This window comes from Trematomus bernacchii, unplaced genomic scaffold (assembly GCF_902827165.1).
Source record: "Trematomus bernacchii unplaced genomic scaffold, fTreBer1.1, whole genome shotgun sequence".
NCBI classification, from domain to species: Eukaryota; Metazoa; Chordata; class Actinopteri; order Perciformes; family Nototheniidae; genus Trematomus; species Trematomus bernacchii.
In genome coordinates, this window is record NW_022987839.1 from 3,538,266 (window position 1) to 3,554,619 (window position 16,354).

General features: G+C 37.9%; 1 protein-coding gene across 1 annotated transcript in view; it reads right to left on the reverse strand.

The window, feature by feature from the left end:
* The window catches only part of LOC117500103, a 22,241-nt gene extending 5,924 nt beyond the window's left edge, over positions 1–16,317 (reverse strand). The window contains exons 1-34 of the mRNA XM_034152803.1: positions 16,229–16,317; positions 14,124–14,253; positions 13,961–13,987; positions 13,748–13,816; positions 13,079–13,132; positions 11,748–11,801; positions 11,336–11,395; positions 11,063–11,104; positions 10,902–10,967; positions 9,752–9,823; positions 9,604–9,654; positions 9,105–9,200; positions 8,723–8,794; positions 8,564–8,626; positions 6,804–6,872; positions 6,637–6,702; positions 6,426–6,497; positions 6,243–6,305; positions 6,071–6,142; positions 4,716–4,775; positions 4,026–4,082; positions 3,565–3,633; positions 2,344–2,412; positions 2,142–2,198; positions 1,989–2,060; positions 1,496–1,555; positions 1,331–1,405; positions 1,175–1,240; positions 1,025–1,093; positions 837–896; positions 577–651; positions 425–490; positions 274–342; positions 96–155 (exon numbers count right to left, since the gene is read on the reverse strand). Of these exons, the coding sequence (XP_034008694.1) occupies positions 96–155; positions 274–342; positions 425–490; positions 577–651; positions 837–896; positions 1,025–1,093; positions 1,175–1,240; positions 1,331–1,405; positions 1,496–1,555; positions 1,989–2,060; positions 2,142–2,198; positions 2,344–2,412; positions 3,565–3,633; positions 4,026–4,082; positions 4,716–4,775; positions 6,071–6,142; positions 6,243–6,305; positions 6,426–6,497; positions 6,637–6,702; positions 6,804–6,872; positions 8,564–8,626; positions 8,723–8,794; positions 9,105–9,200; positions 9,604–9,654; positions 9,752–9,823; positions 10,902–10,967; positions 11,063–11,104; positions 11,336–11,395; positions 11,748–11,801; positions 13,079–13,132; positions 13,748–13,816; positions 13,961–13,987; positions 14,124–14,171 (2,100 nt within the window). The 5' untranslated portion in view covers positions 14,172–14,253; positions 16,229–16,317. The remainder of the gene's footprint in view (positions 1–95; positions 156–273; positions 343–424; positions 491–576; positions 652–836; positions 897–1,024; positions 1,094–1,174; positions 1,241–1,330; positions 1,406–1,495; positions 1,556–1,988; positions 2,061–2,141; positions 2,199–2,343; positions 2,413–3,564; positions 3,634–4,025; positions 4,083–4,715; positions 4,776–6,070; positions 6,143–6,242; positions 6,306–6,425; positions 6,498–6,636; positions 6,703–6,803; positions 6,873–8,563; positions 8,627–8,722; positions 8,795–9,104; positions 9,201–9,603; positions 9,655–9,751; positions 9,824–10,901; positions 10,968–11,062; positions 11,105–11,335; positions 11,396–11,747; positions 11,802–13,078; positions 13,133–13,747; positions 13,817–13,960; positions 13,988–14,123; positions 14,254–16,228) is intronic.
* Positions 16,318–16,354: the final 37 nt, after the last annotated feature.

Below are 16,354 nucleotides of genomic sequence, written 5' to 3' on the forward strand. Positions count from 1 at the left end.
AAAAATAGAATTTGTTGAAGTCAATAAAGTATTTCCAATAACACGTGCAAATGGGTTAAAATATCAATATTGATGTTGATTTGTAATTCTCTGACCTGTTTGTTCCCAGATAAATTCTCAGTGCTGGCAGAGAGATCGCTGTCGAGCAACTCGTCCTGTAAAGGGTTTTCAAAAAGTCAGCAAACACAAAACAAAAATCGAGTAATACTAAATAAAAGTACATTTGAAATTTTCCTCCTGCATGAACGGACATAAATAATCAAACCAAAGTACCTTGTCTGCTGTGGCGCCCTCTGCAGGTTTCTGTGGCTTCTTAAACATGTTGCTAAAAATCTTTTTCTCCTAAAACATAAGTTTGGTCGTCAGTACACACTATCTATGAAGACATTTGATTTACATGTTTTTGTCGCATTACACTTCTCACCTTAGGTGTGTTATTCTCAGACAGGTCATCATTGCTGGCCGACAGCTCTTTATTAGCCTCTCCTTCCTGAAACACAGAAATGTATGTTTTATGAAACCTGTGAAATAGTTTTGGAGTTTCAAAAAGATATTTCACATTCAGTAAACACTCACCAGAGTCTCTGCCTTCACTCCGGACGCTTTGGGAGTCTTTTTAAGGAGTCCGCCGAACAACTTTCCACCTTTCTCCTGATGATCCGCACAAGAATAAAAACAATGTGTTGAAGTCAATAAAGTATTTCCAATAACACGTGCAAATGGGTTACAATCATTGCCATATGTACACTGTAGCTACTGTGCACATGATAATAAAGCCTTGAATCTTGAATTTAATCTTGAATATCAATATTGATGTTGATTTTTCATTCTCTGACCTGTTTGTTCCCAGATAAATTCTCAGTGCTGGCAGAGAGATCGCTGTCGAGCAACTCGTCCTGTAAAGGGTTTTCAAAAAGTCAGCTAACACAAAAAAGAAAATCGAGGAATACTAAATAAAAGTACATTTGAACTTTTCCTCCTGCATGAACTGACATTTCATAACTGAATAATCCAACCACAGTACCTTGTCTGCTGCGGCGCCCTCTGCAGGTTTCTGTGGCTTCTTAAACATGTTGCTGAAAATATTTTTCTCCTAAAACATAAGATTGGTCGTCAGTAAACGCTCACATGAAAAAATTGTATTTACAAGCTTTTGTCGCATTACACTGCTCACCTTAGGTGTGTTATTCTCAGACAGGTCATCATTGCTGGCAGACAGCTCTTTCTCAGCCTCTCCTTTCTGAAACACAGAAATGTATGTTTTATGAAACCTGTGAAATAGTTTTTGAGGTTAAAAAAGTATTTCATATTCAGTAAAACACTCATTCACCGGAGATTCTGTCTTTTCTCCAGACGCTTTGGGAGTCTTTTTAAGGAGAACGCCAAACAACTTTCCACCTTTCTCCTGATGAAATGTACAAGAAAAATGTGTTGAATTAATTAAGTAAACTTTCATTTAGTTAAACATGTCAATATTGATTTGTAACTCTCTGACCTGTTTGTTCCCAGATAAATTCTCAGTGCTGGCTGAGAGATCGCTGTCAGGAGACTCGTCCTGTGAAGGGTTTTAAAAACTCAGCAAATTAATAAAATATGGGAATACTAAATAAAGTTGCCTTAATTATTGTTTTTTACTGATGAAGAGGTCGCGAATAATTTCCCATTTTACAAAATATTTCTGTTTGTATTACTTAAATTAATAGAAATGAAAAAATAGAATACTTCTGAACAAATATACACATACATTTTGACAATAATGGGAAACATTTGCCAGATTTTCATGTAAAAAGAGCAACAAAATTCATCATTCTAAGACAGAAAAATAATTACTGCATTTTTAACAGAAATGTATCATTAGTTCATTCTTAGTGGCAACACATTTTGGTTACCAAACAATGTTAAAGTGATCATAAAAGACTTCCAAGCATGCCTCCATAATTCTAAATACAATATATGTTCATTTCATTAAAACATTTAACACATTTTACCTCCTCAGGTTGAGCAGCTTCTGCAGATTTAGGAGTTTTCTTGAATATTCCACTAAATATTCCTCCTTTTTCCTGAAACATACAGTTAAAAAGTGAGTGCTCTCTCCTTAAGTTATTCAGGACTGTTTTTAAATTAAGCATTCATCTTTTTACCTTAGTGTTGAGAGCTTCACTGCTGCCTGTGAGTTCATCGTTTTTTGATTGTGTTTCCTGAGTAAAAAAATCTAATTAAAAAGCTGTTACACTTTCTGACATTTTTACATTATACTTCTAACAGGGATCTTTTACAGCTAACAGGAACAGCACTATATTAAAAGGGACGCCTGAATGGGTTCATAAATCAGAGACGTCTTACTTCCTCTGCAGCAGCACTGTCTTCAAGTGTGGACGACCGCTTGAACAATCCACTGAAACCTCCTTTCACCTGAAGCACACATGACATTTGTATATAAACTTTATATTCACATTACCTGTTCCACACATAGAACATATGAATCACTTACAAAAATCATTACACACAACTCCAATCAGAACGAAAGGACACGTTTTAGAAAAAAATATATAGTACATTTATACAGTAAACAACATACAAATAAACAATAAATCTAATTAAATAAAAAGAACTAAATAAATACATTTCTGTCGAGTCATATTCAGTAACGGACCGTCCACACAGCAGCGTTAACAAATCTTGAAACGCTTCTGCCCATTCACTTTGAATGGGGTGACGTCACTTTGCCTCACTTTTCGCCGAACTGCATTGTGGGCAGGCGAGCGGAGATTTTCAGGATTTTCAGGATTCAAAGTTGAGCAATGTTCAACTTTTGAAGCTGAGGTGGAAGCGTCAGCCAATCAAATCCCGTATATGCAAATCTGACAGTTCAAGCTCTAGCCAATCAAACGGCGTGTATGCTGGGAGAGACATACCGCAGGTCATTTCCTCATATTCCAAAAAAATGACCAGTCCCTATTTACCTACCGGGATATAAACCGGAGGAGCCAGGCATGGAGGGAGGTGGCAGAGACAGTGGTATGTTTTCGCCTGTTTGGGGAGTTTATATCCAGTTTACTTCGGGCTTTTTTGCTTCGTATGTCGGGGGCGGGAGATTCATGTGATTGGTTGTTGGTGCCTTGCTCGCAAAAAATCCCCAAGCTTCAGATACGCCCACCTCCAAGATTTTTTTAACGCTGCCGTGTGGACGGGCCGTAATACGATAAGATGCACTCTTGGTCGATGTATTTTCTTAATATTTGTAGATACTTTTGATATTTTTGTAAACTCGACCTGTAAATACATCTTAACTGGACTGTCTGTGGTCTTGCCTGATTTCCCCTTTAGCATGTGTTTGTATTTATATTGTAACAATGTCTTGAGTCCTCTTCCATTCACCACGTATCAGTATTACAAACAGGTACACTGTAGGGAACATACTGTATCATTGCCACATTAGATTTGAGCCATAAGAAGGGCTGCAAATAAAGATCCCTAACATGTTGTATTCATTAAACTAATTTCCTGGAGCCCAACAGACAGATTTCCCCTGATGCCTGAGACCGTTTGTACAAGTGAACTGACCTTAGTGTTGGTCGCTTCAGACAGACTGTCGTTGCTGGCTGAAAGATCTTTCTGTGCCGATAGATTCTCCTGAAACAAGAAAACTGTCAGGAACAGAGAGCAGCTCAGCGTGTGAGAAAGCGTTAGATACAAATATTCTAACGTCTGTCGTCGAGTCAGATGAGGAGTACTCTATTTCTGAGTAAAGACAGAGCAATATATCATTGAGCCTGTAATGAAAGAGGAGAGGTATATTTTCATACACTTTAAAAGCTAAGCCTTTATCTATAATCACACAGACATCCCTTTGGGTCTCAGGACATGGGCTGGTTTGTGTGCAAAATATAAAAATCAATAAACAAACCAACAGGAAGTGTTGTGGTGAAACCATGTAGTAAGAACAATAAACCAGATTTGTATAAGAATAAGACGTTTACTGTCTGTGTCTACATGCAAGCTGCCTTGACTTTGAGAAGCTGTACCTCTCCGGGTGTTTTGGGGGTCTTTCTGAGGAGTCCACTGAACAAACCTCCTTTCTCCTACAGAGAAGCAGAACACATGTTAAAGCAAACGCATTTATGTTCTTTAAAAGATCCCCTATTATACTGTTTTTCATCAATATATTACAGGTCTCAGATATATACAAAACATGTCTCTGAAGTGTTTGGCTCCAAACACCAAACAGATCATTGCAGCATCCCATAATCCCCTCTGTTTCAGCCCTGTTTCAAAAGTGCTGATTCTCTGTCTGTTACTTTAGATGAAAATAAGGAGCCCCTCCCCACGCCCCTCTGAGAGATATTTGGTTACAAAGAACACAATGGTGCTCTAGGAGGAGATTCAGGTGATAAGGTGGTGGGGGGGGGGTTACCTTGGTTGCTGATTGGCTAATGGTTACACAAGCCAAAACATCGTTATGACATCATAAAGTGGCCAAAATCTGATCAGCTCATTTTCAGAATCTCTTTCCACAGAGGGGGGGGGGGGACATGTTGATGTAGAAAATACATGAAAAAGTGGATTTTGCATAATAGGTGACCTTTACATTCAGAATAACAAAGCTCCTTATCTTTTAGCCTCAACCTTTTTCTTCTCATGTTGGTGGTGACTACCTGGTGACTCATTTGGTTTCAGTGTGTGTTTGAGGGGAGGATCTGATGATGAAGACTCACCTTGTTCTCCGACAGGCTGTCAGAGCTGGCAGAGAGCTCGCTGTGTAACGTCTCTGAACCCTGAACACAACAAAAATGTTACTCAACCTGTGCCGACAGGGACAATGTAACCGGTTACAAAAACTGGTTAATGCAGGTGAACAGAGGGACACGTTCACAGGTGTTTATTATGTATAGAATAGTTTAAAAGCAGCTTGTCTATTAATAATGGAAGGATTATACAGGCTGCATTATATGAATGCACCTGCCCATTGCCTGAACAAGTTAGATGCCGCCTATCACAGCGCACTGAGATTTGTCACTAACTGTAAAGCACTTACACATCACTGTACCCTGTATGCCAAGGCAGGTTTGCCATCACTTACTGTACGGAGGCTCAGTCATTGGTACACGTTTATTTATAAAGCTTTGTTGGGTAAACTCCCGTATTACATCTGTTCACTGATCACACAGAGAGTTGCAAGCAGCTATTGTCTGAGATCGCATGATGTAGTCTTGTTAGATGTGCCAAGAGCAAGGACTGTCTTAGGTAAGACAGCTTTTATGTGCGCAGCGCCACTTGCTTGGAACAATCTACAGCAAGAATTGAAACTGAGCAATCTCATTCCTCTGCATGTTTTTAAAGCTAGGCTAAATGAAATGCTCGTTAAAACTATGGGTATTTGTAAATCTCTATAACTATGTAAATGTATCCTGTAAATATAATGTATGATGTCCTTTATTGTTTTATGTTTCATGTGGAACCTATATGCTGCAGGTCTCCCTTGAAAAAGATATCCATGATCTCAATGGGACCATCTGGTTAAATAAAGGTTTGAAATTAAATTAAATTAAATAAATTTAAAAAAAGGGAACTGGACTGTGACACCCCAAAATAATATAATATTTTTGGAATGTTCTGGTATATGGATATTTTTCCTAAGTATATTGGACTGTATCATTGTAATATGTAGGATGACCTTATATATATATAACCCATCTTTTATTTTATTTTTGTTATACCTGTGTCATTTACATTCTCAGTGTTATTATTGATTTGATTTCTATACATTATGTTTTTCATATTCTCATGTTGAATTTTTGGGATTTGAGACCTTCTACATGTTGTGACCCCTTGTTAAAGAAACTGTTCATCTACATTGGAGTACTATTGGATGTAAAGGGGAATGTGAGAAAATAACTAATAAAGAATACGTTTAAAACAAATAAAAAATAAAACCAGCTTGTCTGTAATTTAGATTTCAGCCATGAACATTTATTATGTTTATATATACCATTCTGAAATGATGTTACAGCAACAGGCTGCTACATATTTCAGTAAATATTACTTTTATGTGCAAATACATTTCAGTTACCTGTCCAGGTGTTCCCTCTCTAGAAACCTTGGGAGACTTTCTTAGCATCCCGCTGAAAAACCCTCCTTTTTCCTATTCAGACAAATTAATTCACACCATGAGTCAAATGTCTACATCATTTTAATAATGAATAAAATAAAATACAGTCACTTCAAGAAACTTCTGAACTCACCTTTGATTTTTCAGACAGATTGTCACTACTGCCCGACAGATCGTCATGTAAAGACTGTCGGTCCTAGAAGACAAAATAAACTGGTTCAATACGTTTATCAGACCACGGGATTTAACTAACTTAACTTAAATTTAACTTGTTGAAATTAATTAGCATAATACAACAGTTTCTGAGCCACATCACCTCGTCAGTTTGAGCAACGTCTGTTTGTTTGGGAGACTTCTTGAACATCCCGCTGAATATTCCTCCTTTTTCCTGAAACACACACACACACTCAGTTAAGATGTATTCTTGTCAAGGTCAGGTCAATGTGAGGCCATGCAGAACAATCTGCCGTCTGTGTGTAAACTGTATTCAAAGATAACTTTATGTGATCCTTCACAAAGCTGCTCACCTTGTTGCTGTTTTCAGACAGACTGTCGCTGCTGGCAGACAGATCGCTGTGAACGCTCAGACTGTCCTGAAACACCAAACGTCATATCATAGGAACATAAAAAATATGAACATTGACTTTTTTTTGAGTAGTTTCTTTTAAGAATGAAGCTATTTTTTGTCACTAACCTGCGCCGGTGTCTCGTCTGTTGTTTTGTGGGATTTTCTATGGATGCCAGAGAAGAAGCCTCCCTTTTCCTGTAACAAATGTAACCATTTGATCGTGATCATATTAACACAGATACACAAAGCAAACACACACCTACAGCATCATAATGACACTGCACAAAAACATCTCAGAGATGAAAGAGTTAGTTTAAAAAGTAACATAAAAGTGTCAGCTAAATAAAATGTAATGTAGCAGTCCTCTTAAACATGGATTACATGTCTATTAAATCATACTTCTACCAAGGAACACGGGCAGCAATCTCTAGCCCTGACTTTAACATAAACACACATACGTTTATGCAGATTTTTTTTAACTAATTTCTTTGGCTATTTGAGGCACATCTTTCAAATGAGAGCTCGTTTCATAACAGCGGTTGATCAATCCTTTAAGATACTGAGTATGATGTAAACCACATGTGTCAAACTCAAGGCCAGGGGGCCAAATCAGGCCCTTGGTGGATTTAATTTCGGCCCGCAGGATAATTTTTAATTACTATTAGATCCGGTATATTGCACGCAAACCTTCACTCAATCCTGACCCCAAACATTGATGAACTTGCACCCAAGATGAGATGCCAAGTATCTGGCTTGAACTAGCATCACAGAGCAGCACACTGAGTTTACATGGATGTTTCCTCTTGCACTTTGCTTCTTGAGACAACAGGACATGTTTGGTTTGTTCTTTGAGGGAAATAGTTTTGTTGAAGCTGTTGTTGGCCTGTGGGAAAATGTAATCATAAGAAATGACTCTGGAAAAGCTGCAGATAGAGCCATAAGAAATGAATGCAACTGATTATTTAAAGGTCCCATGTCATGGCCATTTCTACTGATCATAATTCCATTGTTGAGGTCTACTAAAATAAATGTATATTGTGCAATTTTCCAAACTCACATTGGTTTCTCATACAGCATCTCTGTAAAGTATGTGTATTCACTCTCTGTCCTAAATGGCTTGTTTGAGCTCCTGCCCCCCCTCCCTGTGAGCCCAGTGGCCGTCTGCGAGACAGCGAGACACAGCGAAACCCAGCCCGAAACACACACACACCCGCAGCCTGGCTGGGAGTTTGTGTGTGTGCCCAGGCTGAGTTCCGCGGTGTCTCGCTGTCTCACTGACCCCACACCAGTGAGCCGGCTCACAGTGTCCTGCTCCTCGCAGCAGCGAGCCTCGCAACGTCCTGCCGAATGTGTGTGTGTGAGGAAGTCCGCGGATTGCTCCGCGGCCGTTACGTTACTGTACGTCACTATACCCGAAATACGTCACTATACCCAAGAAGTAAACAATGGAAAAAGAGAAATCTCCAACGAGGCGTTCTGGGGCAGCATAGACACATCTTTTCTGTGTTAGAGTTTTACTCCCTACAGGGTGTACTTTGAGGGTTTGTGACTCTGCAGACCGTTTACATGCATAAAAAGCTACATAACACACAAGGGGACGGGTAATAACCAGAAAAGCATGACATGGGACCTTTAAAGTTTAATGTTGTTTTTATAGGCAATCATTTAAGCTTTGTTAGTTCCAGGTTTAATATGTGCAATAAGTTCATTTCAATAAGTTTTGCAATAAACATTGAACCAGTCCGGCCCTCGACTAGTACCGATTTTTTTATTTTGGCCCACTGTGTATTTGAGTTTGACACCCCTGATGTAAACGGTCTGTTTCTGTGTGAAGGGGCCTTTATGCCAAGGGACACTGTGTAGATTATACCAAAACAAAAAGATACCTGATCTTCAGCTTCTTCCTCTTCCTCTTCTTCATCTTCAGGATCACTGTCTGCTTTGTGGACCTGGGGGTGAAATGGCAGAACAACAACGAGTAAGAGGAACTGAGAGACTGAAAGTGACATTTATGATGTGAAAAGGAGCAGAAGAGATTAAGTTACCGTCACAGCAGGAGACGACGATTTCTCTTTGGGAGTTTTGCGGAACATTCCTGCAATCTTATCTCCGATATCCTAAACAAAAGGTGGAAAACAATTAAACGTTTACTTGTCTAACAAAAAGCTACATTAATGTCCACATTTCTTTGAAATCTGTTCTCCCTGTTTGCTTGTAGACATTTAAAAAGAGAGAAACGTGGAAACAATGTTACTGTTTGGTTTAATTTGTGTTAGCACATTTCTTTTTTTATTTCTGAGTTGTTTATTGTTTATTTGAGCACTTTCAAAGATATGTTTTCACTTTGTTACTCTCTGAAACTTTATTTTTTTAACCACTATTGAGTTAATTGTCCAGAAACAAATCAAGAGACAGTTATTCTCTCACCTGTTTAGCTTCGGCATTTCTTTCGGGCTTGTTTTTTTCTTCCTTTTCTGAGCCGGCTTCCTCGCTTCTGGGTTCTGGACTCGGCTCTCTGCTGACCTTTAATAGGAGTCAACAATCTTCAGCACAATATGATCATCTCAAATGTTTTATTTTATACCAACAGACAAGAGAGAACACCACGAAAAAAGTACAAGGACAAAAGGCAGAAGGGGTGTATCGAAAAATCTCATCAAATCATTCACAGGGTATACTCCGGTTAGTGTGAGCATTTGTTATCAAAATGCTTCTTTTAAACCAAAGACAACACTTTCAAATATCCATTAATTTAAAAACAATCCAGGTAAATATCACCAAGCAGTTACTGTTCAACCACCACCATTATCACCACGGCGACACAAGCCACGCTACTTCCATGTAAAAGGTCATTAACAGATATTGTTATGGATAAAATGCTGCAGCCCCCACCAGCAGGAAACACCAAACACACGGTGCTTCATACCTTCGGTGACGACTTGATCTGTAACCCTTTCATAACTCCCTTCAGACCGGCCTGTCAAGCACAGTCACATGTCACACACCAGCGCATGACATCAACATGGGAACACAAAAACACACACATCAAAACACACATATCAAAACACACATACCGATTTGCTGCCAAGGGTCTTTTTGGCCGGGAGATCTTCAGTGATTTCCTCTTTGTCTGGGGCCACGTAACTCTGAGGAAGAAAGGCAAACACAACAGCTTCTGATCAATATACCTGCAGAATAGAATCACTAATTTGATGTTTTTCTTCTGTGATTGATAAATATGAGATGACTTACTGTACAGAATCCCAACAGCAGCTTATACATGCTGATACACACCTATTGTATGTCTGAATACACACTTATGTCTCATGCACGTACACACCTGTCTTCCACCAGGAACCTGTTTGACTGTGGTATACCTAATATATATCATTCCAATAACTTGTATATAGACTCGTACTGCACTATTCCACATACTCACTTTATTTTAGAACTATTTTTCTTTTTGTATTACTTTTACTATCTGTATTATTATGATGTTGCATTGTTGGAGAAGCCTGTGACATAAGATTTTCAACGACATAATTACTCTGTAGCTATGTTAGTTTGACAATAAAGAACCTTGAACCTTTGTATTACTCTTTTCTACATATACCTTATTGATTAAATGACCCAGTTATAGGTCCTCCAGTCAGTGTATGGTGAGGAAAGATAAGTACATATTTAAAGAAATATTCTCCAAGACTTCAATTTGATAAAATGTCTGTTAAGTCACTATGTATAGCTGAATAAAGCAAAAATAACCCAACAATACCCACAATATTTTTTCTTAAACAACACTTAACTTCTATTATCGAAACACAGGTAAACTGACTGGCTTCTTGTTTGAATTTGAAGGCTGTTCTTTGTCAAATTAACCATACTAATTCAGAATTTAAAGCAAATCAAAGTGTAGATAGAGCACCGTTACCCTCACTGTGCCATGGACGAGGAGCCAGATTTGAATTTTAAGTGTAGAAACCGCACTAAAAAACTCATGATGCCTTTAAGGTGATCCGGTATTAGAAAATATGGACTCAACGAGGTTCAAGATAACTGCTTCACATCATGTTTTTGTTGTTTTTAAAGTAACCACCTACTGTGCATTATTGCATCCACAACGGATACAAAAAGTGTACGATTATGTGAAGCCAAAAACCTTTCCAATATCATAAGCAAACAAATACACATAAACAATATGTGCAGAGCTGCAGGTGTGTTTCTTACAGTGAACGAAGGCGGTTTCTCTTTTTGGCTCCGGCGAAACATTCCAGTCAGGACCGACTGATCAGTCTACAACAAAGAACATGTAAGCAAAGAGGAATATATTATATACACTGTATTTAAATTAGGTCAAAGCTGCAGAATAATTACTCCGGCTCTATTACCTGCTTAATGGCGGTTTCCTCTTTGTTAACTCCTGGTTGGCTCTGATGAGGAACAGGAGGGACACAGACTCAGAAAAGTTTGGAATTTATAAAAAAAAATGGGACATTGCAGAAGCTATGGAAGGTTAAAGTGAAAAGACTAAACTACTGAGAGGAAATGTTGAATATAGTTCATCTATTTGGGGTTCTGTTTGTGGATGTGCTTTTATTGTTGAATTTGTTAATTTGCAAATGTTATTATATTCTTAGTCTGTACTTTAAACTGATTTCTACCTGTGTGTCCCCAGCCTGTATCCTCTTGCGTTGGCTGTATCTGGTGGCGTCCTTAAGTTCCCACACACACACACACACACACACACACACACACACACACACACACACACACACACACACACACACACACACACACACACACACACACACACACACACACACACACACACACACACACACACACACACACACACACACACACACAAAAACTGTGAAACCTGTTGTCATTTCTTCACAGTTAGCTGTTCTCACACTGAAGAACAGGCTCCAAAGGTTGCTGATTAACTCTAATAATCTTTATTGACATGAAACCAACACATGTTCTCACAGTATCAGGTTACCACTTCTGTGTTTGGTTTTAAATATGAGAAACACCGCATTGTATTTTTATATATTGGGAGTGTTTGTGTACCTTTTCTGTGGGTCTGGGTGGAACCACAGGAGTTTGTATAGAGTTCCCATTCGCCTGATGAGGATGAAAAAATATGAAGACACACTTAGTTTTTTGAAAAAAGGCTATCAGACTGATCAGTTACCATTACTGGACAATAATGCAAATAGCATATGTTTTTTTTTTCCTATAATAATAATTATAACAAAGACAAAAAAAGAAAACGTTCAAGGTACAAAAAGCATATGTATGCAAAATAAAGCAGAATATTGGTTAAAATCAACATCATAGTAATCATAAATGAGGTTTCTCCCATTTTTCCCTTTAAACTGTGGGTTTTTCTCCGGAAGTTTTTCCTTGTACTATGCGAGGGTCTAAGGACAGAGGGTGTCGTCTTTCTCATACTGATATTCTGCACAAACTGTGCTGTTGTATTTGCTGTAAAGTGTCTTTACTGTAGGGTATTTTTATTATATGTACAGCACTTTGGCTCGACCAAAAATCGTTTAAAAATGTGCTATATAAATAAAACTTGATTTGATTTGATTTGATTTGATTTGATAAATGGTTTGACGTTTGTTTTTCCCATGTGAATCGACATAATACATAATTATACTGATGATTAATTTACTGACCTAACCTTTCTTATTCCATTTTATTGTACAGATTATTTTGTGCCATTATAAGGAAGTTACAGTAGAGATGAGAGAGGAAACACAAACAAAGGGAAATACAAAATGTCCCAGACTGGAGTCAAATCAGCGATAACCACTCTAACATCACAACGTTTTTAGTTAAAATATATTCATGTGTGTGGGGGAAACTTCTGAAGCAATTGGAAACAGGACTCAGAGAGACACGAGGAGAGCTGGAGCTTTGATGGCAAACACTGAGGGTTTATTTGGAGCTTTGGCCGGAGAATTCACAAGACATGTCACGGGCCACGGTTTGACCACACGGTTGAGATGCCACAACCAATTCTGAAGACCCCTCCTGTAGCTCGAGGTTTTAACTAGTTCAGAGTGTAATAATCAACATTCCTCAATAGATAGACTAAACAGCTGAGGACACTGAATCACATTTGTTGTCGCTTATGGCTCGGGGTCATCTACACCCCGAGAAGGATGTGTTCCAGGTGTCCCACAACAATAACTATCTCTGACCGAGAGTTGCCCGGTCACAAACTGGTAACAACAACAACATGCTAGGGCAGCCCCTCCGTAAGGGAGATAGCTCTGCATCTGCGTCAGAGGGCAAAAGGTAAACATGTATACAGAATTATTCCCTGACAATGTGTTGTTCATTTTTCTCTGCCCTACAAAAACTTCAACATGTAAAAGTACACTAAATACCTCAGTGTTTGTTGTTGCTGCTCCTCTCTTTCGGTATTGTGTTTGACCGAGTTCCTGCACACAAAACACACATCGGTTTTTTCAACTGTTGAGTCTCTTTGCAAATCAAACTAACCTCTCATCTGCCTTTTGTGATTCTAGTAAAAGACATGAAAGCGTTGTATGCAAAACACTGCTCACAAATGCTTGAAAAGTTATGATTTTCATTTAAATATTTATTCAAGGCTGATTTAAAGTCCAGTTATATTGTTGTGCTGAAAACTGCCAGTGGATAATAATAAAATCCAGTTTGTATCATTATTTAATATTTTTACAAGTGACTGTTTTGTGTTAAAACAATATATGGATTTGATGGATTGAACCCTTGTCTTCTTCCTCACAGAGTGGGCACATCTATTTATCTCTATTTATTTATTGTGATCTGTTTAACCATATCTTGTGTTGTTTTGTCATATTTTAGGCAAAGTGATTAAAAAAGGGGAAAGAAATCATTTTCACTGGAACGCTGACTGATTATTTTACTTAAATGTTACCAGATGTTTAAGGAATGTTGCCAAACCAAATATGCGGAGCAGAAGATATATACATTAAAAAAATGTGGACCCTACATCGCATCACATTTGTTTTACCTGTAGAGAAACACTACTGGTCTAAGATGTCTGGACTTACAGCGTCTGCAGGTCGTTGAGGCACCAGAGGAGTTCCTTTCTGTAGTTTCTCTTGCTCCATTCTTTTAATCTGTGAAGACAGTTCGTTGAAATGTGAAGCCATCCAAAAGTCAACATATATAAACCCCAGTCACATGCATGGTAACAAAGAAAGCAAACGCATGATTAACTTTGTGATAGCGCATATTAAAGCTTTGAGTTTATATCACAGTACCTCTGAAGGCTTGAGAGGAGGCTTCGGCTGTAGACGGAGAAGAAAACAGGAAATATATATGATAAGATTGGTTAGATTTACATCTGTTGTATGTTATCTGACATTATTCACACTGTGTTTTGCATTAGGTTCTTGCTTTTGTGTTATATGTAAATAATCTTACTGGGTTTGGCTTCTTTTTGACTTCTGGTTTCATCATACATGTCTCCATCCTGCCTGAAGAGACACAGACAGAGATGAAGAGTAAACTCCAACAGGAATATCACAGGTGTGTGCAGGTGTGTCACTTCCACCTGGAAAAAACAGAGAGACAAACACTTATTTATAAAGCAATATAATATAAATGTTTCTGAAATGGGCCATTCTTCATAATGAGTACTTTAGGTACTGGTATTTTACTTGTAACAGAGTATGTCTACACTGTAGTGTTGTTGGTTTTAATGTAGACAAATACAGTGGTGTAAGTATTCAGATTCGTAAAAGAACTGCATCTAGAATGGTATTTAAGTATTAGTACGATTAGGAAAATGAGAGAAAGTAAAAGACCTCTCTCCACCAAAAAAAAACTACATTTTAAATATTTAACAAGAACCTGGAACTGAAATATTTTTTGAACAGAAAATATCTTAATTCAGTTAATATTACTATACCAAATAAGCAAACATCAAAAGTATTGTGTGCCTAAATCAGATTTGTTTTAAGTAACTTGTAAATAAATCTGTCAAACAAATGTAGTGGAGTAAAAAGTACAACATTTGCTTCCAAAGTAAAGACAAAAGTAGTAGAGAAATGAAAATACTCATTCAAAACTAAAGTACAAGTACCTCAAATGTGTACATAAGTACAATACTTGAGTACTTAGTTACTGTGCACCTCTGTTAAAATATAACAATACTGAATACAGGAAGAATTGCAGGGCATATTGACAGTGTTCACTCTCTGTATGAAACATTTAGAGAAGTACTTTAATACACATTTCCTTAAACTGCAGTTTAACCGGCTGGAAATGTTTAGCTAACGTTGGCTAACAGTGAAACTGACGGTAAATTGTTAATTAAAAGCGTCTTAAACTGTAAATAACTGGATCAGGTTGAGGTCAGACTGAGTGGTTTCACTTACCGGAGATTTGGAGACAGTTATAAATTCATTTACGTTCAGTTTTTTACTAAGTTACATCAAAGCAGAGCAGTGATGGCTCCTTCACTGTCACAACATTCCCAGGAGTTTCTAAAACTATACCACACCCACAAAACACATCTGCACACAGGAGGCGTTCGAGAGCTCCTTAAAAAGCTCAGAAATCTTATCCTCCGTATCTGAAGTCACATCCGATTTAACCTAATTCACTTTTTTCTCTCATTAGTTCTGTTTTGTTTGTCTAAACTCAAGTGTTGAAAATCATCCTGAAATTGCCCAGAAGGTGTTTTTAAGGAATTGTATTGATGAAATGCATGAAGTGCTCTGCATTTTCATTTTGTGGGTTGCTTTGAACTATCATTTGTTCTATTTTATATATTCTTTCTAATTGTATAGGGTTTCTTTTTTTGTTATTGCTCCATATGTGCCTCTGCAAATAGCTCCCAGGGGACACATTATGTATGTTGAATTGAGTTTAATAATGGTAAGTCTATTTATCAAACTTACTTAGCAAAAAAAAGGTATCTGTCTAGTATCAGTGACAAAAAAATCACATTTGCTCTGCTATTAATTCAGTTTGAATAACCAGCCCTATAGTGTCAACATCCTGATGTTCATAGAAATATGTTAAATTACAGAAGCATAGCACTAGGGAAAAGCATTCGTAATTTGAGTTGAAAAAAAAGTGTGCAAAAAATAAATAAAAATGCATTCCTAGGGCACAGAAGCATGCATTATTATTTATATATGAAAAAATATCATATTCACATCACTGTCAGCGTCACTGGTTGATGCAGTTTCAATCCTCTCAACCTTTAACTCCTCATGTCCACTGCACAATACCACCTTATGTTGTCATGTTTCTCAACGGTAGTCATCGCCACATGAAGTAGCCTAATCCAAATATTTCTGACTCCACCCAAAGGCAACAATTCTAACAGGTCGAACAAAGCATCTTAAACAAACCCAAACACGCCCTGAGCTTCTTGTTCCACAAAACCTCACTGAAATCACCTGTTGGATAATAAACCGACTTCCTGCCACACATATCATATATCATCTCATTCACAAAATGTCCATCTGATACTTGTTTAAAACATAAAAGGCAGCATTTAATGACCTACATCTCACCTGTTATTGCAGTGGGAGAAGATGCGAGGTAAGAAACCTTTATGTTGCTTCTGGCTTTGTGAGGGCTGTCGACTCACCTGGGAATGGGCGTGGCCTGTTTGAGTCTACCCGTGGGAGTGGGCGTGG